The 23906-nt window shown below is 36.1% G+C and overlaps 3 protein-coding genes across 7 annotated transcripts; all 3 read left to right on the plus strand.

The window, feature by feature from the left end:
- The first annotated feature begins 1044 nt into the window (after nt 1-1044).
- On the plus strand, nt 1045-13320 carry LOC111488805. Its single transcript, XM_023136717.1, has 26 exons — nt 1045-1452; nt 1608-1836; nt 1967-2103; nt 6685-6801; nt 6908-7054; nt 7191-7861; nt 8219-8340; nt 8440-8531; nt 8854-9097; nt 9217-9286; nt 9646-9794; nt 9905-9978; nt 10062-10235; nt 10334-10405; nt 10506-10607; nt 10691-10780; nt 10878-10953; nt 11047-11143; nt 11258-11327; nt 11409-11588; nt 11684-11806; nt 11945-12213; nt 12300-12438; nt 12506-12565; nt 12643-12747; nt 12821-13320. The coding sequence occupies exons 1-26, from the start codon at nt 1354-1356 to the stop codon at nt 12932-12934; spliced, it is 3822 nt and encodes a 1273-aa protein (XP_022992485.1). The 5' UTR covers nt 1045-1353; the 3' UTR covers nt 12935-13320.
- A 648-nt stretch (nt 13321-13968) lies between these two features.
- Nucleotides 13969-17088, plus strand: LOC111488361 (thiamine pyrophosphokinase 1-like). 3 transcript variants are annotated; one of them, XM_023136066.1, is made up of 6 exons: nt 13969-14209; nt 14284-14386; nt 15411-15483; nt 15994-16095; nt 16206-16455; nt 16678-17088. In XM_023136066.1, exons 3-6 carry the CDS (start codon nt 15439-15441, stop codon nt 16794-16796), a joined length of 516 nt encoding a protein of 171 aa, XP_022991834.1. In that variant the 5' UTR covers nt 13969-14209; nt 14284-14386; nt 15411-15438; the 3' UTR covers nt 16797-17088. The 3 variants fall into 3 exon arrangements, with proteins under 3 accessions (XP_022991834.1, XP_022991831.1, XP_022991833.1); XM_023136063.1 differs by having other exon boundaries at nt 13983-14210; nt 14290-14386; XM_023136065.1 differs by lacking the exon at nt 13969-14209 and having other exon boundaries at nt 14290-14375.
- Nucleotides 17089-17870: 782 nt separating this feature from the next.
- LOC111488347 (DNA mismatch repair protein PMS1) lies at nt 17871-23664 on the plus strand. 3 transcript variants are annotated; one of them, XM_023136044.1, is made up of 11 exons: nt 17871-18269; nt 18573-18896; nt 19327-20517; nt 21074-21342; nt 21433-21559; nt 22071-22139; nt 22234-22307; nt 22467-22532; nt 22858-22961; nt 23048-23229; nt 23358-23664. In XM_023136044.1, exons 1-11 carry the CDS (start codon nt 18036-18038, stop codon nt 23478-23480), a joined length of 2763 nt encoding a protein of 920 aa, XP_022991812.1. In that variant the 5' UTR covers nt 17871-18035; the 3' UTR covers nt 23481-23664. The 3 variants fall into 3 exon arrangements, with proteins under 3 accessions (XP_022991812.1, XP_022991813.1, XP_022991814.1); XM_023136046.1 differs by lacking the exon at nt 17871-18269 and having other exon boundaries at nt 18567-18637; nt 18751-18896; nt 19327-20518; nt 21072-21342; XM_023136045.1 differs by lacking the exons at nt 22858-22961; nt 23048-23229; nt 23358-23664 and adding an exon at nt 22583-22844 and having other exon boundaries at nt 19327-20518; nt 21072-21342; nt 22467-22538.
- Nucleotides 23665-23906: the final 242 nt, after the last annotated feature.

Below are 23906 nucleotides of genomic sequence, written 5' to 3' on the forward strand. Positions count from 1 at the left end.
TCATAGATGTGTATAATGAGGATTACATTGTAACAAACCATTAAATCATAAATTTTGTAACAAACTAGGAAATCAGTAGATTATCTTAAAATGATCCGTTTAACACTATAAATCGTGCAAGACCTTACTTTAACCGGTCCAATTCTCACATCCACAAATATAATAAAGGAATAAACTAAAATTAGCAATTAAAGTAGAGATTGGAATTATTTATTTTATTTTGGCTTATTTTTATATTGAATATAGTCATTTAAAAATAAAATATAAAATTAATAACCACGTGCAATATATCGTCTGGGCCAAATCTTAACGAATGTAATATTTTGCTTTTTAATTGCCTTCAATTTTGGATAGTGTATATATGTATTAATATTTAATTATTTTCTTAAAAAAATTAGATTAGTTATAATTTATATTATTTGATATCATTAATGTTTATATATTTAGACTAAAGAAATCCTCCAATAATAGTCATTGAAGAGATGTAGCAATAAATGTTGGACGCAAAAAGCATAATAATAAATATCAACACCATCCAAAGATATTCTTATATGATTTATTTATCTAATTAAATTTTAATTATTAATAATTTATTTCGAAGTTGGGTTGGGTTGGATTATCAGGACCACTTGCGGGTTGTTAGCTTCTGTCACAATGTGAAAATCACAGCATACTCTCTCCAAAGTTAAGTCATGATATTCTCTCCTACTTAAACGATGACTTACTTCACTCGTTCCTTTATATTATTTAAAATAATTATACCGATCCATAATACATATTATAGCAACATTTTAGAAAACTCAAACTTCCGACAATCTTAAATGTCGAGTAGGTTTGACAGAGAATTGCTGAGCTGATTACCGGTTTAATGGTTAAATTAAAAAAAAAAGTATATAAAGAGAAGAGATGGCACTAGGCAATTTGATTAGAACATCAAATAGAAAGGATTTAATATTTATTTGGTCCATTGAAATTTGAGACACACCAACCAAAGTCGATGCTAATAAATCCATCCAACTTCACCGATCGGCCACAATTATAATTTAGAGCCCAACCAAACAATCCCCTTCCAACTCCCCACCCCCTCCACATACACCCCTTTTTTCCATCTCCCTTTTAATCATTCTTCTTCTCATGAGGTGAATAAAATATTTGTAAGAATCCAGAGGCCTACTTAACTGATCTCTACCATCATCTTCCCTTCCTCTTCCCGGTCCTCTCTTACAGTTTTTCATTCTTTTTCTTCTTTTTATCGACACCCAGAAGTCGTTCTTCAATCGGAGAGGGAAGAAGAAGGAAGAAACAGCGATCAATTTACAGACCCATCTAAGTTTTTACGTCTGTTCTATCACCATGGTTGAAACAAGGCGTAGTTCTTTATCCAAACGTTCTCTCTCTTCATCCCATGGCTCTCCCCCTCCTTCTGGCACTCCAAATTCCAAAAGATCTAAGGTACTTTCTTCTGATGTCTCTCTGTTCTTGGGTCTTGGGTTTTGCATGCCACTGATTTGTGTTTTTTCCGATTGTTTCTTGGTGGGTTTTTGGTTAGGATTTAGGTGTGGGGTTTGGTTTTATGGGTTTTTGATCCGTTGTTGTTTTAACGGTAGGTTATTGAGGCATCGTCGTCTACGGAGGACGTTCAAAGCGCACCGCCTGTTGAGCCTTTGATTCCAGTTGAGGAATCTGGGGTTGAACCTGTAGACCCAGTCATACAACCAGCTGATCCGTTCGATACTGATTCGTTGAAGGTCAACAACGTATGTGATGAGGCTGTTCCTGAGGATTCGCACGATCTTCAAGCAGAAGGCGAGGCTATCATGACGCCGCTACCTTTAGGTGCCTTCCCAATTTGTTGTCTTATGCATGTAGTTCGATTGCTTGGACCTAGGTGTTTGATGTTAAATCTATTGGGGATATTGGGTTTGAATTGGATTTTGATCAATTTCACAATTCGTATGGAATTTAGGTGATGTTACAGCCGATGCAGAGAAATCTAAGGCGGTTGTGGCTACCTTGCTCAATCGCACCAAAAAGCGCACGACGAGGATGACGAAGTCCAATTCGAAGCCTGCGTGGGGAAAACTTCTTTCCCAGTGCTCTCAGGTAGACTCTTGCTATATAATTGTTTGTTCTTAGCTTGTCATCTTTAACAGTAGTTGTTTGAAACATCTGCATGTCTGGTTTGTGTGTCCTATGTTTTTTGCAATTGTTTGTCTTGGAGTCTTATACCATCAGCTAAGTTGTGAATTGCTGCGCGGCAGGAGAGTTGCCTCTATTCTTCCTCTTTCTCAATTACATGTTATTTCTTTTTTTACCTTCCTCAAAGTTTATCAGGGTTTTCCATATGAACTATCAATTTTGGTTTGCTTCATTGGAAATGTGAAATGAAATGAACGGAGCATGGATGTTTGATTACCTTTACCTACATGCTATGATGGCGTCGAAAGGTTTTGACTAATAAGTTGTGTGGCTAAAATATACCGATAAAATTTTGATGAATGGAACGTTTTCTTTAACAAGTTGCAAGAGTGGAAGGAATGGCTAAGGAACTAATTCACAGGTTCTTTTGATAATGATGATTTAGTTTAGATATCCTATGAAAATGTGTAGTAGATTCAAGTTGATGTTCGAGGAATCATTCAGATTTTTCTATACCTTTTTTAGGGGACTTTTATACTCGACATTTTAATTAGAGAAGGAAGTCTGTGCAAGTGGTGGAGTGTTTGAATAAAGATGACAACAAGGAGTCTAGCTTCTTTGGAACAACTTAGGGTGTTTCGGCCTTCGAGGAGGTTTTAGAAAGTGGCATTTATAATTGGAGTATTTACTATTTGTGGGACCTATATTTCCCTAACATTCAAAGAAGTTAAATTTAATCGCAAGTAGGAATAGTAGGTGTGTAAGACTGATCCCTTCCCCTAACATAGTTAGGGTAAGTGATGGCCAAGAGCCTGAGAAAAGGCCTCCCCCAAACTTTTGATGATTATTAATCTTGGTACCATGGCTAGAAGAACGCCACATGTGTATCATGGCTATTCCTAATATGGCTAAGAAACTGAGTTAATTGACTATAGAGATTGATGGCCTCCTTTCAAACATCAATTATGAGAAATCGAACAAGTCACAATTGGGTGGTCATTACCTCTCATGATTATCATCTCTTGGAATGTTAAAAGCTGGGGAGTTTGGCAAAAGAGAGCCTTCCTCAAATACAATCCCACTATAGTTATTCTTCAAGAAACAAAATTGAATTATGTTGATCATTGGATGGATAAATCTTTTTGGAGTGCCATACATATTGGTTGGTTAGCTTTGGATGCCTCAAGTACATCGGGGATCTTAATTATGTGGAATGACCCAACTCTGATAATTTCTGAAGTCACCAAGGCTTTACACCTTAACACCACATATTACCTTGGCCGATGCTTACATTTTTGGATAACAAGGATCTATAGCCCCGGTAGATATCGAGAAAGACCTTTCTTCTTGCAGGAATTACTGGACCTATCTTGCCTATGTATAGAGAATTGGCTTTTGGTTGGTGACTTCAATATCTCTTGATGGCACACGAAAATTCAGTGGAAAAGTCACCAGAGGCATGAGACACTAAAACAATTTCATAAGATAAGCTGAACTCATTGACCTTCCCCTCAGTAATGGTCTCTATACATGGTCAAACAACAAATCTCCACTCACCTTGACACTCATCGACAAATTTCTAGCCACAAAAGGCGTACTTGAAAAATTCATTAACGCTGGTGTTCAAAGATTGAATAGACCTACATCTGATCATTATCCCATCCTACTTTACATGAGTTGCTGTAAGTGGGCCCCTTCACCCTTTCGCTTTGAGAATATGTGGCTGAACCATTATGATTTTTTGTCAATGGGAGAATATTGGTGGAAGAATATGTCATTTCGTGGATGGTTGGGGCACAATTTTACGAACAAACTTAAAAGACTAAAAGAAGTCTTAAAGAAATGGAACATGGATGCTTTTGGCTGTATTTTCACAAAAAGAAACGAAATGCTTACGGAGATTGCTCTCCTTGATCAAATGGAGGAAACAGACTCTATTACACTAGTTCAACTCACATAAAAAAAAAAGAACTTTGAAAGCAGAACTTATTTTGTTGGCAGCAAAGGAAGAGCAATCTTTGAGACAAAAATGAAAGAAACGGTGGCTAAAGGAGGGTGGCATAAACTCCAAAATTTTCCATTGTAGCCTGGTTACAAAGAAATTAAAGAGTACCATCATGGAAATTCTATTGACACAAGGTAGAAGTTTAGTAAATGAAGATGAAATATCTCGATGCATCCCTCATGACAAATGAACTCATAGATGAATGGAAAAGAAAGAAATAAAAAGGCGTAATCATCAAATTTGACTTGGAAAAGGCGTTCGACAATGTTGATTGGATTTTCTTCGTAAACATTCTTGTGGCAAAAGGCTTAGGCTCAAAATGGTGGAGGTGGATAAAAGGATGCATCTCATCCACAAACTTCTTCATCATCATCAATGGGAGACTGAGAGGTAAGATTTATGCCACACGAGGTCTTTGACAAGGGAACCTACTATCCTTTTTTTACATCATGGTAATGGATTGGCTCAGTTGCCTACTGACAAAAGCAGAATACGAAGGGCAGGTAAAAGGTTTTCAAATAGGTAACAAAGGCTTAACATCAATCACCTTTAGTTCGTGGATAATATATTTCTCTTTTCTGATTTTTTGACTTGGTAGATGTCTCTTCCATAAAAACATGATCGAGACGGTAAAAACCTTCGAAAGATTCTCTGGATAAAATATCAATCTCCAAAAAACAGAGATTATGGGCATCAATATTAACACAGAGATTATTGAAGAATTTGCTAGTGTATATGGTTGTAAAAAGGGAGAATGACCAAATATGTCCCTAGGATTACCCTGAAAAGGAAACTGCAATTTTTTTTTTTCTTTCTCTGGAAGGCTATTATTGAAAAAATAGACAGAAGGCTGTTAACATGGTCATCATGTTATATTCAAAAGGCGGAAGACTCACCCAAATACCGACCATATTATCTAACCTCTCCATTTACCATGTCTATGTTCGAATGCCACAAAAAGTGGTTTCGGATATAAAAAAAGATCATTCAGGAACTATTTGTGGAAAGATGGCCCACACCTTGTTTGGTGGAATATTATGAACCTCCCCACAGAAAAGGATGAAGAACAAAGCTCTCCTCGCAAAATGGATATGGAGATATTCATCACTAAGAAAATGCCTTGGGGAGAAATCTTATAAAGGCTAAGTATACTCCTATATCAGACAAAAATCGGAGATATTCATCACTAAGAAAATGCCTTGGGGAGAAATCTTATAAAGGCTAAGTATACTCCTATATCAGACAAAAATCACCCTTCCATCTTCTACAAAGGCCTGGGAAGTACATAAAGAAACATCAAAACCTCATCACCAACTGAATTTGCCATAGGGTGGGTGATGGAGGAAGCACATCATTCTAGACCAACCCATTGATTGAAAACACAATGCTAGCCCTGCGTTATCCACTTTTGTACAGTTCTCTCATAACAAAAAAGCCATGATCAAAGAAACGGGGAATGTTGCAACAAATTATGGGACCTGAAGCTTTGTAGGAATTTAAAGGATAACGAAGCAACAAAATGGTCCGAATTAAGGCTTGACCTTGCTTCAGTGGTATTGTCAAATGAAGGAGACTCATTGACTTGGCTCTCCCTAATGCTGATGGGGTCTTCTCTACAAAATCTTTAAGGATGGACATGGAGAAAAAGTAGAAGTAATAAATCCCACGTTGACAAAGACGGTATGGAAAAAGAGACCACTCGAAAAAGGTGAAGTTCTTTTGGAAAATAATGCATAAAGTCATTAGCACAAGTGAAAATAAAAAAAAAAAAAAAAAAAAAAAAAAAAAAAAAAAAAAAAAAAAAAAGAAAAAAAAAGAAAAAAAAAGTTTACATTACTCTTTCTCTACATGGGTGTCCATTATGCAAGAAAAGAAAGGAAACAAGTTGCAAACCCACTTATTTATTCAAGGTACATACACCCAAAATTTATGGATTACGATTCTCAATATATTCCACTAATTTATGCAAGGTACATATGCCCAAAATTTATGGATAATGATTCCTAATATATTCAGATGACATCTCACATTTCCTAGGGAGGTAAAGGATCTACTGGACATGACCCAAACGTACCACCATTTCAAGAATTAAAAAGCCATACTTTGGAAAAACATCATCATGGCTTTGTTTTGGAATAGGTGGAAAGAAAGAAATCAAAGAATATTTGTGGAAAAAACACAGACTTATACAAAACTCTTCGACCATGTTGGTGTCAACAGTCTAATATTTTACTTCCTATCGTTCTACATCCCTCATCAATTGGAAACGTCTTTTCTATCCATGATAAATTTGTAATTTTGACAAGGAGGGGTTAAAATTATTATTTTATTTTGGGTTGTTTTCCACCTAGGATGGTAACTAATGTAATATTATCCTTTTGCTCTGGAGACTAACTATAAAGGTGTGGCTTCTGATTTGGCAATCAACCGCTCCACTAAAATCTTCATCTATGATATGCTTTCGTAGCCCCTTTTGGTTTAATAACTTCAAATATTGAGATTAATTACTCTCAGCTGACTCTTTGATTATGCTTCTGCAGAATCCACACTTAGTTATTTGTGGCACTCTGTTCACTGTCGGTCAAAGTCGTCAGTGTAATTTATGGCTTAAAGATCCATCTGTTAGTACAACACTGTGTAAGCTGAGGCACATCAAGGTTAGAGAAATTAGATTTCTTTCACTTAATTTGTTTTCTTTTCTTTGTCTGGAATGCGTGGTTGTACTTTATTTTACTTCTCATTCTGTCATTTATATTGCAACAGCGTGGGAACTCTTCCATTGCTTTACTCGAAATCACGGGAGGCAAAGGTGCTGTCATTGTTAATGGCAAGATTTTTCAAAAAAATTCAAGCGTAGTTTTAAATGGAGGTGATGAGGTCGTCTTCACTTCCTCTGGAAAACATGCTTATGTATCCTTTTGGAATGTTGCAATATAACCTTATTGGCAAGTGTAGCCTTTTTGTTTCTTCTTTCTTCTAACATTGGTTTTCCTTTCTTACATGCAACAGCGCGTATCTGTAATAAATTCCTTAACGTAACCCTCAGATATTTCAGCAGCTCACTAGTGATGATTTTGCTGTTTCTGGTCTGCCTTCTGTAAACATTTTAGAAGCCCATAGTGCTCCTGTTAAGGGGATTCATTTTGAAGGAAGGTCTGGGGATGCCTCAGCTGTCACTGGCGCATCCATATTGGCATCTTTTTCAAATATTCAGAAAGATTTGTCTCTGCTTTCCCCATCTGCTAAATCCAATGAAGATGTGGAGTTACCCTCTGTTTGTGGAGTGTCAGATAATCAGAATCCAGACATTAATTTGAAAGATGGTAGTACTAATAACAATGACATAAATGGTGAGGCATCTATGGACAAAAGTATCGAACCGAGTCCTCATTCTGCAACTGAAAGCCCCAGTCTTGATAGGCTTGGACTAGATGCTTGTAATGATTCAGAAATTGGGGAGGTCCCTGGGGCAACTCATGAATTACGGCCACTTTTACAAATGCTAGCTGGTTCGGCATCTCCTGACTTTAATTTAAGTGGCAGCATTTCCAAGATTCTTGATGAACAAAGGGATATAGGGAATCTCTTTAAGGATTTCAACCCTCCTGCTATGCCGATGTCAACTCGACGTCAAGCATTTAAAGAAAGATTACAACAAGGCATTCTTAAACCTGACAGTATTGATGTTTCTTTTGAGAGTTTCCCATATTATCTAAGGTGATAGTATGATTCCCAAATTGTCAATTTTTAATAATTGTTCCTTTTTTCTTTTCATTCTTTGCCTTGCAATTGTTTATTATATATATTGACCATAGGTGCCATCTCGGTATGGCATTTTGGAGTCTCTTATAACGATTTTGGCACTATTTAAGTGTTTTCTTTTCTGAAATTTGAAAAAAATACTCAATTGATATATATCTCAACACGGTAAAAAGATGACAATTTTTTTTATTAGTCAAAAGCACATTTAACGTATTGAGAATAACAATCTGGAACTCTATTAAATTTTGTGTTGAAGTACATACGGACTGCGATATGTTCTAAATCTTTACGTGACTCTACATCTTTTTTCAGTGATACCACAAAAAATGTTCTTATTGCATCCATGTTCATTCACTTGAAGTGTAATAAATTTGTAAAGCATGCTTCAGACCTTCCTATTTCGAGCCCACGTATCCTCTTGTCTGGACCTGCAGGTTGGCACAGCTTTTCTCCCTTAAACTGTAGTTTAATTTCTTTTTTTCCATCTGATTTGTTTACTTGACATGGGTTGTTTATTACTTGAATGCTTACAGGTTCAGAAATATACCAGGAAACTTTGACGAAGGCACTTGCTCGGCATTTTGGAGCTAGATTACTGATTGTGGATTCTCTTCTTTTGCCTGGCGTAAGATTCAAATTTTTACCTTCTATCATTAACTTTCTTGAAACGTCATTTATCTGTCCCTTTATGCATTTCATAAACTTGTAAAGCCTCTTCAAGTGTGAAAGAGGTGAGATTAAATTGTGTAATCTTGTGAACCAGTGGTAAATTACGTACTTGACTTTGAGGAGTGAAAGGAAAGGGGAAATAATATTTTTTATTCTCGAGCTTTAAAGTACTTTGACATGTAAATCCCAGGCTTGGTTGTTCAATTCATGTTTGTGTTTGAACCCTTGCTAACATGCCTTCATCAGGTTGTGTCACTAAAGTTTGTCAATGAATTCAGGCACCGACCCCCAAGGATGCTGATATTGTAAAAGATAGTTCGAGGGCTGAACGGACATCTGTTTTTGCTAAAAGAGCTGTTCAGGTTGCTGCTGCTGCTGCTGCAGCAGCAGCAGCCTCACAGAACAAAAAACCAACTTCCAGTGTTGAGGCTGATATTGCAGGTGGATCTACCTTAAGCTCACAGGCTTTGCCGAAACAAGAAACATCCACGGCTTCATCAAAGACCACTGCTTTTAAGACAGGTATCTTCTTTTTAGTTACTATGTGATATGGTTGCTGCCACCACTGGTTCATCCCCCGTCTCCCACCTGTCTCCCACCTGTCATACCCACGATCTTATGAACCTCTCATTAATTTGTAGGTGACAAAGTTAAATTTGTTGGTACCTTATCTTCTGCACTTTCACCTCCTCTTCAAAGTTGTCCTCTAAGGTAATTCCTCCACCTGCACTGTATTTAGTGTCTGATGATCTGAAAGCTCTGGATAATTGTTGGTCGTAGGTTTTTAGAAGTAATTAAATGTTATTTCTGTAAACTTCTACATTTGTAAATTTCTGCTCCTTTTTTAGGCTATTTTTTTTTTCTGCCATCATTTTTCCATACATAGAAAAAGTGTTGTAGAAATGATCTTCTTCTTGTCCACCAGTTATGCTGTTTCTTCAGATATCTTATATTTTTGTCTTATGTGAAGGCCTCTTTGCTGTTTAACAACCATTCATAATTATGTGAAGGTTCTTTTTTCCTTTTATTCTTTTAATTTTAGTTTCCGTTCTCATTTCTTTTTTAAGCAGGGGACCGTCTTATGGTTGTCGCGGGAAAGTTGTCCTTGCTTTTGAAGAGAATGGATCCTCAAAAATAGGGGTGAGGTTTGACAAATCAATTCCAGACGGTAACGATCTAGGTGGCCTTTGTGAAGAAGATCATGGCTTCTTTTGTTCTGGTTATTCTTCCCTACTTGTTTTCTCTTGTTTGGGTTCCATCTGCAATATTTCATTTATATTTTGGCTAGAACTCTGCTTGTGTTATGATTGTTCTAAACCGACATTGCAGCTAATCATCTACTGCGCCTGGATGGTCCTGGAGGTGATGATAATGATAAACTTGCAATTGATGAAGTTTTTGAGGTACTCATTACCCTAAGTTTTTGAGGTACTATGGAGCTATGTTTCTTTTTCTATTGGTACTCACTGCAACACTGGCCATGTAGGTTGTCTCAAATGAGAGTAGAAACAGCCCATTAATATTGTTTGTCAAAGACATAGAAAAGGCAATGGTGGGGCACTCAGATGCTTACTCTATTCTAAAGGGTAGGCTTGAAAATTTGCCAGGAAATGTTGTTGTTCTTGGCTCCCACACCCATATGGATAATCGTAAAGAAAAGGTCAGCAGGGCATTTTTGTTGCCTCCTTCCCCCTTTATTCCGTTAAGAGTATGTTCGGTTCGTTTTAATCCCTCTTCTACCTGACCGTATATTTTCAGTCCCATCCTGGTGGTCTTCTATTTACCAAGTTTGGAAGCAACCAAACCGCGTTGCTTGATCTTGCTTTTCCGGTATGTTAACTTTGACCGTCCTTTTTTTTTGTTCAATAGTCTTGTGGTATTTCGTTACCTCCTATGAATTCAATTGTATCTATAATGTTTCTGTATTCAGGATAATTTTGGGAGATTGCATGATAGGAACAAAGAAACTCCAAAAGCAACAAAACAACTTAGTCGACTCTTCCCGAACAAAGTGACCATATTACTTCCACAGGTACTATGATCTTGTTTCTGGTTCGGTTGTCTTGCTGCTTTTGTCTATTGAATTCAACATGATTTTTTTTGGAATGTTGTTAGGATGAGGCCTTACTTTCAGAGTGGAAGCAACAATTGGAACGTGATACCGAAACTTTGAAAACACAGGCAAATATTGTCAGCATCCGCTTGGTGAGTGCTGCGCGATCATCTTGCTTCTAAATTCTCTTTTTGCATGTAAATGCCCTTTTTTTTTACTTTTCTTATTCATGGATTTAATGTGGTTTAGGTTCTCAATCGGATTGGTTTGGATTGCCCTAACCTCGACACTCTCTGCACCAAAGATCAAGCACTAACACTTGAAAGTTCGTATACCCGGAAAATTTTTTGTAAACGCTTTTTTATGGTTACTGGGTTCAACTTAAAAGTTGAAACTGCTCTTGTATTTCTCTTAACAGCTGTTGAGAAAGTTGTAGGCTGGGCTTTGAGTCATCATTTCATGCGTTCTTCTGAAGTGTTGGTTAAGGATGCCAAACTCATCCTTTCTACAGAAAGGTCGTCTACTTTTTCTTGGCCTCATCGGATTGTTGTAACAAACTACCACTAAGAAAACGAAGCTTTGCATTATTTTATTGTGTTCATGGTGGTTTGGTTTGTTCTATGCTGCAGCATCGAGTATGGGTTGAACATTTGGCATGGTCTTCAGAGCGAGAACAAGAGCTTGAAGAAGTCGCTCAAGGTAATCTTGTAGAACATCGGATCTTTCGACACGGAGAATGGGTTCTTAAATCTAAATTTAAGTGTGTTTGAACAATTTTAGGATGTCGTCACGGAGAATGAGTTTGAAAAGAAACTTCTCGCCGATGTTATTCCACCGGGTGACATCGGTGTTACTTTTGAAGACATTGGTGCTTTAGAAAACGTGAAGGACACGTTGAAGGAATTGGTGATGCTTCCTCTACAAAGACCTGAATTGTTTTGCAAAGGGCAGTTAACGAAGGTTTGCACTTTTTTTTCCTGTTCTCACAAATATGGACCATTGTACGGCTTGCTGACCTGTGGCTATGCAACTTTTATATTGGTCTTTCATCGCAGCCTTGCAAGGGTATTTTACTTTTCGGTCCACCTGGTACTGGAAAAACAATGCTTGCTAAAGCTGTTGCAACGGAGGCGGGTGCGAACTTTATCAACATCTCCATGTCAAGCATTACTTCTAAGGTACAAATGGGCTATTCGTGTGTCGTAACAAAGAACGAAAAAACAAACCCCTTCTTTCTGTAATGGCTCTAGTTCTGTAATCTTGGATACTCTCTGTAAACATTGTGCACCGTCTTTGTGTGTGTGTTTCTTTTGCAGTGGTTCGGAGAGGGTGAAAAATACGTAAAGGCTGTGTTTTCTCTAGCAAGTAAAATTGCTCCAAGTGTTGTGTTTGTTGACGAGGTCGATAGCATGTTAGGAAGACGTGAAAATCCAGGAGAACATGAGGCTATGCGTAAAATGAAAAATGAATTTATGGTGAATTGGGACGGGTTACGAACAAAGGATAAAGAACGTGTACTCGTACTGGCTGCAACCAATAGACCATTTGATCTTGACGAGGCCGTGATTAGGAGACTTCCTCGAAGGTGATCGATATCTTTAAACCAGCTCGTGGGCAGTGTTGTTAATCAATATCTTTCTCGTCTTGAACATATGTGACTGTTGTTTGTAGATTGATGGTGAACTTGCCAGATGCCCCAAATAGAGAGAAGATCTTGAGAGTTATACTCGCCAAAGAGGAACTGGCCGCTGATGTTGATTTACCGGCACTTGCAAATATGACTGATGGATACTCTGGAAGTGATTTAAAGGTTATATTTCTTGTTCTTGTTGTATTGAAAAGCTGATGAATATGCTAATCTTTTACCTTGGTTGCAGAATCTCTGTGTCACCGCTGCACACTGTCCCATCAGAGAAATTTTGGACAAGGAGAAGAAGGTTAGCCTATCATTCCTTCTGTTTTCTTTGATCTCTTGTAAAGAATCTGTGTTTCGAGTTCCGTTCATGAATTACAGGAGAGAATCTCTGCGTTGACCGACAACAAACCGATACCGGCGCTATATAGCAGCACTGACGTTCGGCCGTTAAAAATGGAGGACTTCAGATTTGCACATGAGCAGGTTGGTTTGTTTTTCTTTATGACTTGCAAGTGTTCTTTGTTCCATGACCTTAAGTCAATGAGTTGTTTGTTAGGTGTGTGCAAGCGTCTCATCGGAGTCGACAAACATGAACGAGCTCCTCCAATGGAACGACCTCTACGGAGAAGGCGGGTCGAGGAAGAAGATGTCTCTAAGCTACTTCATGTAGAGGTGATTGTATCTTTGTATAGAGTTTCTTTCTTGCCCTTACCCTTTTCATTTCTTTGATTTCCAAAATCGTCTCCGCTCCTTGAAAAGAGTGCAAGATCGGGGATCGATTAGAAGTATGGAAATCCATGTCGATGACGACGACCTGCTGGCCCTCGTCCCGTCCTCTACCTGCCATTGCCGCTATTGTATCATATATAGTTTTTTTTTCCTTACCCTCTCATTTATTTAATTCTCTATGCTTTTGTAGGAAGGAATTTAACAATTTGTTTAGGTAATTTGACCAAAACCTGTTTTTGTGTAGCTCTTCTGGTTAACTTGGGTATATACATTATCATCATCATATGTTTTACTAATCAATGAAAGTAATAATTGCCATTTTTGTAACATGTTTTCTTTCTTGCTTCAAGAGATTGTTTTCCGACGACCTCGTGTTGATGTGTATGCACATTTGGTCTACGACCTCGTAGATTGTCATTGTATTATGTGTAAAATGGCAGGTTGTTGGTATCAAAGCCTAGGTTATAGAACGTTAACGTTGTGAACCATATATACATGTGAGTGTTTAGGCGAGCACTACAAATAACTTGAGTGTCAAGTAGCTGATATTAAAACACGTTTTTTGAGCAAGTTTGAATCTCCTCGACTCGAGAAATGGAGTTGAGGCACATTGGCATCTAAATCTTCGTCGTTTTAAATTTTACTACGACATGAAATTAAAATGAAATAAATTTAAAAATAAGTTATTTTCTTTTATAAAAAAATTGATAATGCAAAATTCAAATTTATATCTAATAAATAATTAATTATTAGAATTTTAGCTTATTAAATACAAAATAAAAAAAATTAGAAAATCTATTGGATATTTTATAAAAAAATTTGAAGAGAAAATGACCAAAATAGAGCTACGTAGTAAACAAAATTACCCATTTAGTAAAAGGTATTGGCCATTAGCTAAGAAGTCGCACGTGCCAATCACAGAGAGCGGGAAAAGCCCAGCTGTCTGCAAGATTTACATTGTTTGTTTCCTCCGCGTCATTTGCTCTGAATATTCAATCAGTTTCCAATCGAATCCTATTTTTCAATTTTCCATTCAGAAAATTTTCCAATCCCTCGCGTTTCCGCCATGAGCGTCTTGTTCCACTCTTCAGAATTCCTCCTCCCTTCTTCTTCTTCTTCTTCTTCGTTTCCGGCAGAGCACCGCCGTTCTTCAACCTACGCTCTTGTTCTGCTCAACCAACGTCTCCCCAAATTCACTCCCCTGCTCTGGAAGCACTGTTAGTCTACAAATTCCCTGGGTTTTGATGAATATATTTTTGTGTTGATATGTTTTTGTGTATTGTTGTTGTTGAGCAGCACAACTTCGTTTGTGTGCCGATGGAGGTGCCAATCGCGTATTTGATGAATTGCCTCTGCTGTTTCCTCATCTAGACGCTTTGGATGTTCGTAATAGGTTTCCTGAATGTCTTTCTCTTCCATTTTCTTATGCTATGCATTTTTCCCATTATTACTCCCTTTTTAATGTGATTTAGTTTCTCTCTTTAGTTATCAAGTTTCGTGCCTGGGGTTTTGTTCTCTGTTTCTTTTGAAAATTCAGATGGCTAATGCGTACAAACCTTCCTACAGAGATAACTAATGGATATTTCTGTACTGTTTTATTTAGTATCGACTGCTATGTTATGACAAGCATTTAGGTTTATTATTATTACTTTTTTTTTGTTATATTTCCATTTTAGTCCCGATTATTTGTTTCAATTTGGTGGCTATAGCTTTAAAGTTTCAATTTAACTTGTGGTTTGGATGAATTTCCCAAAACGTTCCTTTCATTTTAAATGTTAGCTGTTTCTTATTAAGTTTTTGAAAATTTTCAAAATTTCGTAACTATTAGTTTTTTGTTCATCCTTCCTAACTAAACATTTGAATTCTTAACCAAATTGCAAAAGCAAAACCAGGATTTTAAAATTTAATTTTCTTAGTTTTTAAAACTTAGCTTGGTTTTTAGAACACCCCTATAATGTAGATACTAAAACAAAGAAATTAATGGATGGAAATAGTGTTTATAAACTTAATTTTTCAAAAACCAAATGGTTATCAAATCGGGCCTAAGTTATATGTTTTATAGTTCTTTTTTTCTTATTCCAGACTGTTCTTTACTGTTATAATGATGGACTTGTAATTCATGATTGTGTAAAGTAATATTATTCTTCCAGGAAAAAAAGACAAATAAACTCCCAAATGTGTTCCAAGTTTCAATATGCTATTGATACTAAAAGAAACAAATACCAGTGGCTGGCTGAAGAAGACATTTAAAGCTATTTTGTTGGGTTTTGATGTGTACATTCCATTCTCAAGCATTTCATGATAGTTGATATTATTGTTACGAAACAAATAAATTATTCTAGGATTATATATCTTATGTTTTGGTGACCGTGACTATACTTTGATACTATCTCTTGATTTATTTTTTTATTTGCCAGCTACAAGCCAGATGTTATTAGTGGAGACATGGATTCAATTCGGGCAGAAGTACTAGATTTTTATGATAAGCAAGTATGTCATTTTTTCCCTTTCTCCCTTGAAAGAGTTTAGGACTCATTTGATAAATATATTTTTTTTTCATCTTGTTTTCTCTCAGTTTCTTTACTATAGTTTTTATCGTTCTTGGGGGGACATTTAGATTCTTAACCAAATTCTAAAAATAAAAACTAGTTTTTAGTAACTAGTTTTTTTTTTTGCTTTCTAAATTTGACTTAGATTTTGAAAGCTTTTTGTAAAGATAGATGGTAAAACAAAGAAACCTATAGGTTGAAATAGTATTTATACGTTTAATCTTCAATAACTAAATGGTTATCAAACGAGTCCTTGGATTTTTCCAGGATTTTGCCATCTATTTTGAGACCACAGATAGTTCTTATTCTGTTCGTACTGGACTATCCCACTGATGGCTCTTTCTGCATCAAGGGTGTAATTTTTCCATTCCTATGTGTCGCTGAAATTCGGGCATTACTTGTTATCATGTATGCATTACTGGCTTAAGATATCCATATTCACATGGTGCAGGGGATCAAGATATTTGATGAATCTGAAGATGAGGATACTACAGACCTACATAAATGTGTTGCATATATTCTTCAGTCTATGCCAAATCTGGAGGAGTCTAATGTAGGTTGGACTTCGTTTGGCTGTTTACGTTCAATGATTCAATTACTACACTTCGTTCTGTGCTCTGACTTTTCAGATTGGCATTATAATGTTGAGCTGTTCATTTTCAGCTGTGTATACTTGTTGCCGGAGCTCTAGGTGGACGATTCGATCACGAGATAGGAAACATCAATGTACTATGCCGTTTCTCAACTACGCGCATAATCCTTCTGTCTGATGATTGCCTTGTTCATCTTCTGCCAAGGACTCATCACCATGAAATCCATGTTGACTCATCTGTTGAGGGTCCGCATTGTGGTCTCATTCCAATTGGGATGCCTTCTGGAAGCACTACAACCAAAGGTCTCCAATGGGATTTGAGTAAGTACTTTCGATATCGTACTTTCAAATTGTTCCCCTCCCGCCTTATTAGGCATCTGTGTCATGTTTCAAGTCTTAGGAATTACGAACCTCCACAATGGAATGATATTGTCTACTTTGAACATAAGTTCTCGTGACTTTATTTATTTATTTATTTTTTATTTATTTATTATTATTATTATTATTTTTTTTTTGTTGTTGTTAACGTTGGATTCATTCCAGCTGACACAGAGATGAAGTTTGGAGGTCTAATTAGCTCATCGAATAAAGTTAAAGGAGAGAAAGTAAGAGTGCAATCTGACACCGATCTTCTCTGGACGATCTCATTAAAAAAGCAATAAGACGGGGTTGTAGGATTGCGATGAGCTGGAGCTGCCATCGGCCTGATAGCCGATGCTAGATTTTGAGCCTCCGAGCCCGCACAGTCTTCGGCCAGGCATTCTCTGCATTAGGTAATGGAATCTTCTTTCTCCCTTTAAAATAAGAATAATTTTGAAGATCTACCCCTTCATCTGCCAGGTCTTTTAGCTTTCCATTTTCCGTTAAATTTGTTTTTATGTGATTAGGAAGTTGTATTGCTCTCTCTCTCTCTCTCTCTCTCTCTGATTTTGGAGATCAGTGCCATTATATATATATATAAAAAAATGTTAAAAGTGTATTTTGTAGCATATTGTTGGTGTATTTTTGGGATCATTTTAAATTTATATGAATGACGCTATAGTTGATATCATATGTTTTTTAATTTTTATACATTAATTGTTATGTCAATTTTCGTATGTTGTTTTCGAGACAACTAAACATATCGTCTATAAGAACTATTGAATAAGAAAAAATAACATAGCTTTAATTTACCCCAATCTTAATGTGGTGTGAATTTTACTATAAACTTTCAATTTTATTCAAAACTTATCAAATTTAAATAAGTGATACAATTTTTATTTTATGTTCAGTTTTGGTCCATTAAAAGTAATGAAAAACTATGTATAAACTTTCAACAATTCATTCATTTTAATTAAAGTATTAAATTTGGTACAAAATTAAGCTTGATCACTTGCATCAAAAAATAAAAATATAATAACTGATTATATATGTATATATATTATGTGTATATGACGCACGAAAAATATCTTTTTAACCTAATTAATTTTTTAGTGGCCCATTTGGAGAAACAGAATAATTATTAAAAAAAAAAAAAACTATTAAATACTTAATTATAACTTAAATATAATAAAAATTAAGTAAATAATATTAAACCCCCTTCTTTCAATTTTTTATTTTGTATCTAACAAACTTAAAAATTAATTGACTGGGTAGATATATATATTGGTAGAATCTTTAATTTAGTATTTAATAATAAAAATATTTATGAACGATAATAAGACAAATATCAAAATTCTAAATTTGTAGTGAAAAAAAAAAAAAAGAGGTGATGTGGAGGAAGCCGCTCCAACGAGAAGATTTCAGTCACGAAGGTTGAAGCTTAGTTCCCTCGCAGTTTTTTTTGGCGCCAAAGTCTGTCATCTTCAGTATTGAGTTAGGGTTTCTATGCTATTGATGCGAGGATTATTTCTGAAATTTCGATGGATGTAGGAATTGCTGTCGATTCCCCGACCATTAAGCCCATTAACAAAGGCATTGTCCACAGAATTTGCTCAGGGCAAGTGATTCTTGACCTCTCTTCTGCCGTCAAGGAGTTAGTCGAGAACAGCTTGGACGCTGGAGCCACCTGCGTCGAGATTTCCTTGAAAGATTTCGGAGAAGAGTGGTTCCAGGTCATTGATAATGGGTCCGGCATTTCTCCCACCAATTTCAGGGTATTTTTCGATTTCTCATTACGTCCGTATGCAGCTGTTTTTTTTTTTTTTTTTTTTTTTTTTTTTTTATNTTTTTTTTTTACTGTTACCAACATCTATGTTATTATGAACAGAGGGATGATAAATCTGTGGTTTAACTTCTATTGACCTTCAATCATTGATACCTTGGGAAGAACTCACTGTTACCCAGTTGATATTTACGGGTTATTAATCTGGAATATTTTCTTTGTTCGATACTACTGCATTATTTACACGAATATTCTTTCCACTATGTTTGATACGTTTGTTTTCTAAACGTCGCAGGTTCTTGCTCTCAGGCATCATACGTCAAAATTGTCTGATTTTCCTGATCTCCAGTCTTTAACCACGTATGGTTTCAGAGGAGAGGCACTAAGTTCTCTTTGTTCTCTTGGAAATTTGACTGTTGAAACTAGGACAAAGAATGAGTCTGTTGCAACCCACTTAACTTTTGATCATTCAGGACTACTAGTTGCTGAAAAGAAAACTGCACGCCAAGTTGGAACCACTGTCATGGTTAAGAAGTTATTCTCAAATTTACCTGTGCGCAGTAAAGAGTTCAGTCGTAACATTCGAAAGGAATATGGCAAGCTCATTTCATTATTGAATGTAAGTTTTCATTCTTGCATATACATTCTAGCATTAGTGGGTTAAGTAGGATGTTAAGTTGGTCATCAGGAGATGCCAAACATGGGCTGTAAGAAGTATTTATTTGATAAGATAGGATTTCAAGTTTCATGGCTGAAGAAAAAGGGCGTGATCATAGATGAATGGGATAGGCCTCTATTTGGTTGCTATCTTATGTATTTATATTTTTGTAATATGTACAAATATGTTCACAAAATTGTAACTCCTTTGGAGCTGCCTCTTTTCCCTTTTATATTTAGTTTCATCCAATGAGAAGTTTCTTCTTATTTCAAAAATAATAATTATAATAATAATAAATAAATAAATCATGTAGTTTCATGGCTGAAAAATTCTCTTTTATGAACTTTGCTGGTTACTTGAATGTCTTCAATTGTGCTGTTTCTGGTTGCAGGCTTATGCTGTCATAGCAAGAGGAGTTAGATTTGTATGCACTAATTCTGCAGGAAAAAATGCAAAGTCTGTAGTATTCAAAACTCAAGGAAGTGGTTCCATTAAGGATAACATCATAACAGTGTTTGGTATGACTACCTACAACTGCTTGGAGTCTGTATCTATATTATTATCAGATGATTGCAAAGTTGAAGGATTTGTGTCGAAGAGTCGACAGGGAAGTGGGAGGAATTTGGGAGATCGGCAATTCTTTTTTGTAAATAATCGACCTGTGGATATGCCTAAAGTGAGCAAGCTTGTAAATGAGTTGTATAAAAGTGCAAACTCCCGGCAATATCCAATTGCAATCATGAATTTCAGTCTCCCAAGTAAAGCTTGTGATGTCAATGTAACTCCTGATAAGAGAAAAATATTCTTCTCTGATGAAACTCACATTTTGCATAGATTGAGGGAGGAACTACTGAAGATCTATTCTCCAATTAATGCCTGCTATTCTGTGAATAAAGTTGAAGAACCTACTAAACAAGTAGATAGCGTTGAGCTGTGTTCTGATAAAAGGAAATTGAGCATGTTAATGGAACATTTCTCACCTGATGAAAGTAAGCTCAGAGGTGCTTCTTCTCATCTGACTTCGGCTGATAATGATGATTCTCTCAAGATGGTTGAAAATGTGGAACAATCCTCACAAACTATTGATGTAGTAAATAGTGATGGTGAGGAAAATATAACCAGAAAGGACTTTGCTCTTAGAGTGCATGGCATGAAGAAGGCTGATGCTTTTTTAAAGGATTATGATCAACATAAGAAAACTTGTTTCAGTAGCAAGAAAGGTGAACAAATTACTCCTTCCTCTCCATGTGTGACTGTTACTGGAACCGATACAAGCCGTGTTCAATCATCACTTGACAAGTTTGTAACTAAAAATAAGAGAAAATATGAAACTTTATCTGCACCACTGTCTGAAGTGCCCATCTTAAGAAACCAGTTTCTTAATAATCAATGGAAGAAAATCGGTCCCGAGAATCCTTCCAAGGATGTGAAATGCACACACGGAGATTGCCAGGTGTTTGATGATTTTTCAGAAGGGAATGATGAAGACAGCTCCATACAAACTAATACAGACAGAGTTTTCAATGAACTTAGTATTCCACTATCTTCTGCGGACCATAGTGATGATGGAGAAACAACAGAGGTATACAATCTTTTACATTCGTGGGGGGAGGTTTGGAACAACTGGGAGTACCGTGAACCATATAGACCATTAACTTTGTATATAGTTTCCTTTCTTGATTAGAAACAAATTAATTCTCCCTTTTTGAGAACTCTAAGCATCACTTCACATTATAAGTGATCTTTTCCCCCCTTTTGGAATACAACTCAAAATTGTTGACGTTAGAGATTTTTCTTCAAATAATTGATAATTTATAGTGGCTCAATTGTTCTAGAAATCCAAACTATTGGCATGGAAGCCAAGACAAGTAAATTCAGTGAGGCATTAAAAAAAGACTATCCATAATTTAATATAAGCGTCAAGTTATTCCTTCAAGACTATTGAGCATTTAGGTGTAATTCAGTGCAACTTCATTCGTATTTTATCTGAGAGCAAACGGGAATAAGTGCATGATTGGTGGCAAGTGACTAGCTTGGTACCACTTGATATAACAACATTGTAGGTGTAATTATACTGTCTGTCAAAATATTGACGTCACTAAGATTTCTGGCCCTTCATGTGACCGTTTCTCTTGTAGGAATGTACAGAGGAAGCCATAGCTAAGGTGCCTCATTCTGTTATAGAATCAACTGATACACCCATCAAGGATCTTGAGATGTCTGAGGATCTTCTACTATCCGACTCTTCAGTACTTCCTTCTGGTTTTATGAAAGAAAGCTCCAGTCCTCAATTGAAGTTATGTTCGACGTTTCATTTTGAGTTTCATGAGCTGAAGAAAAGGAGGATGCAGCGGCAGTTGAGATACAAACTGAATGGCTATATATGCGAAAGGAAGAAGTTGAAATGGTCTCTGAAATGCTAACATTATTCAATAATATTCTATCCACTCTTATCATGCATGTGAATAATGATTTAACTTTTTATCATCGCTTGCAGCCACTATGCTGCTGCTACTCTGAAACTTTCTCAACCTGATAATGAAGACCGGAAAGCAAGAGCTTTAGAAGCAGCTGCCAAGGAGCTGGACCGGCTCTTCAGAAAGGAAGATTTTAATAGAATGAAGGTCTCTAATCTCGTCTACTTGTTGTACTTTTGTAATGTTTGTTGCAGTTGAAACTATTACTCGCAGTTTTTTGATGTTGACCATAAATTTCAATTTGTGCTTTTACATACAATACCCCTTTATTACAAGCTTTGACAACTTACACCAGTAGGATATGCCACTGGTGACATTTGATTGCTTCCATTAATATTGACTTCTCTCAAGACCTCATTAGTCTATAGCCATGCTTGGCCATAGTTTCTTTGGGGCATTCTCAAGAAATGGTTTATTTATTTATTATTATTATTATTTATTTTGGGAAGCTTAAGCCAAGATTAACACTGTTGAGTATTACTAATGTTCATACAATCTACGTCAATCTTGGCTTCTCTTAGTCAGAAAGGATAAAACAGAGCATCTTTGTCCTACTTAGCTGGTCCAATCCCAGTACATTAATGAATAATTTTTGTCCATTGATTCTTTTTCCAATTGAAGATAAAAGGACTATTAATTAAATCTATGTTTTATATAGGTTGTTGGACAATTCAACCTCGGATTTATCATTGGGAAGTTAGATCAAGATTTATTTATTGTTGATCAGGTGATTTTCCTTGCATCATCTTGGACTTTTATGCTAAATTATCTTCATGTTATACCAAAATATAACTGCATCAATGGAAATATTCCAATTTTAGCATGCTGCTGATGAGAAGTACAACTTTGAGCGACTGTCACAATCGACAATTTTAAACCAACAGCCTTTACTAAGGTGAGGGGCTTTTCTGCTCTTACTCTTTGTGTTAGATTCTGTTGGAATGAGAATGAGAAACTATGGCTAAATATGCTGGTTAGCAGACTCAGAAGAGAGAAAACAGAAAGTTTGGTGTGAAATCCTTCTCTGCTTTTCTAAGGTAAATTATTCTTGCAGGCCGTTGAGGTTGGAATTGTCTGCTGAAGAAGAAGTTGTCGTTTCAATTCACATGGACGTAATCAGGTGATTATAGTTTTTTGGAGAAATTGTTTTCTCATTCAAGAAAATACCCCATAATTGATAGATTTTATACCAGAGAAATTTCAACAAAGGAAACTAGTTATGAAAAAGGAAGTAAATATTTCTGTCTCTGATCGAAGAGTTCCACGGAAAATAAATAGTTCAGCATATTTTGTACTCATACTAATTAGTTTCAATTTATATTGAGGTACCATTGTGCTGCGTATAATTCCAATCTTTTTCTTTCCATCATTAAAATTTTAGTAATGATTTGGTTAAACCTTATCTTCGTCATCTGTAAAAGTCACATTCTGTACTCTGATGACAGGAAGAATGGATTTGTTCTAGAGGAAGATCCACATGCTCTACCTGGAAATCGATTCAGATTAAAAGCTGTCCCTTTCAGTAAAAATATAACATTCGGAGTTGAAGGTGGTTCTCGTAGGATGCTTCTTGCTGTTTTCAAGCACAGAATGCAATTCGATTACTATACTGACAATGGTGGTGTGACTGAACAGATGTTAAGGACCTGATTTCTACACTTGCTGATAGTGAAGGTGAATGTTCTATAATCGGCTCGTACCGGATGGACACTGCCAATTCAGTCTGCCCTTCCCGAGTTCGAGCAATGCTGGCATCACGGGCATGTAGATCCTCTGTTATGATTGGGGATCCACTAGGGAGAAACGAAATGCAGAAGGTTACACAGTCTTTCTGTATCTCTCTCTTTTATGGAATCTCTGAACTAAAAAAATAAGCTCCTTGCATTGCTTGTGAGCCTCTGAAATTCTATGCACGTAAATAGTATATGGTTGTTTGTTTACACAGATAGTGGAGCATTTGGCAGAGTTGAAATCTCCTTGGAACTGCCCTCATGGAAGGCCAACCATGAGACACTTGGTGGATCTTACAACAATTAAAAGGTCAGATGAAAATAACGAAGACTGTTGAACACTTCTTCTTCTTCTTCTTCTCCTCCTCGCCTCACTCATGTTTAGAATATGGAATCCCAAGTACAGGGTCACTTTAATTTATCTAGCGTTATTTGTAATAGTATACTAGTGAGAAGGTGTCATGTGGACCCTTCTATTCTATTGGCATAGGCTTCTTCTTGTCTCTATTTGCTCTTTTTTCTTCCCCTCTTTTGATGTATGCCATGATCTTGGTTAAGCTTTCAAATTTACCAACTAGTTATACATAAATTTGGAAAATATAACTAACAGCTAAATTTGGAAAATATATTCGTAATCATTATATAATTATATAAAAATAAATATCTAACAGCTAAATTTAAAATTAATTAAAATATATATATTAAATAGATAAATCTAAAATTATATTAAGGTGAAAACTATATACAGATAACATACTGAAGTT

Source organism: Cucurbita maxima, unplaced genomic scaffold, assembly GCF_002738345.1.
Source record: "Cucurbita maxima cultivar Rimu unplaced genomic scaffold, Cmax_1.0 Cma_Scf00013, whole genome shotgun sequence".
In the NCBI taxonomy this organism is placed as follows: Eukaryota; Viridiplantae; Streptophyta; class Magnoliopsida; order Cucurbitales; family Cucurbitaceae; genus Cucurbita; species Cucurbita maxima.

Coding starts and splice junctions, on each gene's coding strand:
- LOC111488805 (XM_023136717.1), top strand. CDS start 1,354: ATGGTTGAAACAAGGCGTAGTTCTTTATCCAAACGTTCTCTCTCTTCA. Junction 10,954..11,046: donor TCAAGCACTAACACTTGAAA/GTTCGTATACCC, acceptor TTCTCTTAACAG/CTGTTGAGAAAGTTGTAGGC. Junction 11,807..11,944: donor TGTCAAGCATTACTTCTAAG/GTACAAATGGGC, acceptor TTTCTTTTGCAG/TGGTTCGGAGAGGGTGAAAA.
- LOC111488361 (XM_023136063.1), top strand. CDS start 14,060: ATGAGCGTCTTGTTCCACTCTTCAGAATTCCTCCTCCCTTCTTCTTCT. Junction 15,484..15,993: donor TAGATTTTTATGATAAGCAA/GTATGTCATTTT, acceptor CACATGGTGCAG/GGGATCAAGATATTTGATGA. Junction 16,096..16,205: donor CAAATCTGGAGGAGTCTAAT/GTAGGTTGGACT, acceptor GTTCATTTTCAG/CTGTGTATACTTGTTGCCGG.
- LOC111488347 (XM_023136044.1), top strand. CDS start 18,036: ATGGATGTAGGAATTGCTGTCGATTCCCCGACCATTAAGCCCATTAAC. Junction 20,518..21,073: donor ATGATGGAGAAACAACAGAG/GTATACAATCTT, acceptor TTTCTCTTGTAG/GAATGTACAGAGGAAGCCAT. Junction 22,533..22,857: donor ATTCACATGGACGTAATCAG/GTGATTATAGTT, acceptor CTCTGATGACAG/GAAGAATGGATTTGTTCTAG.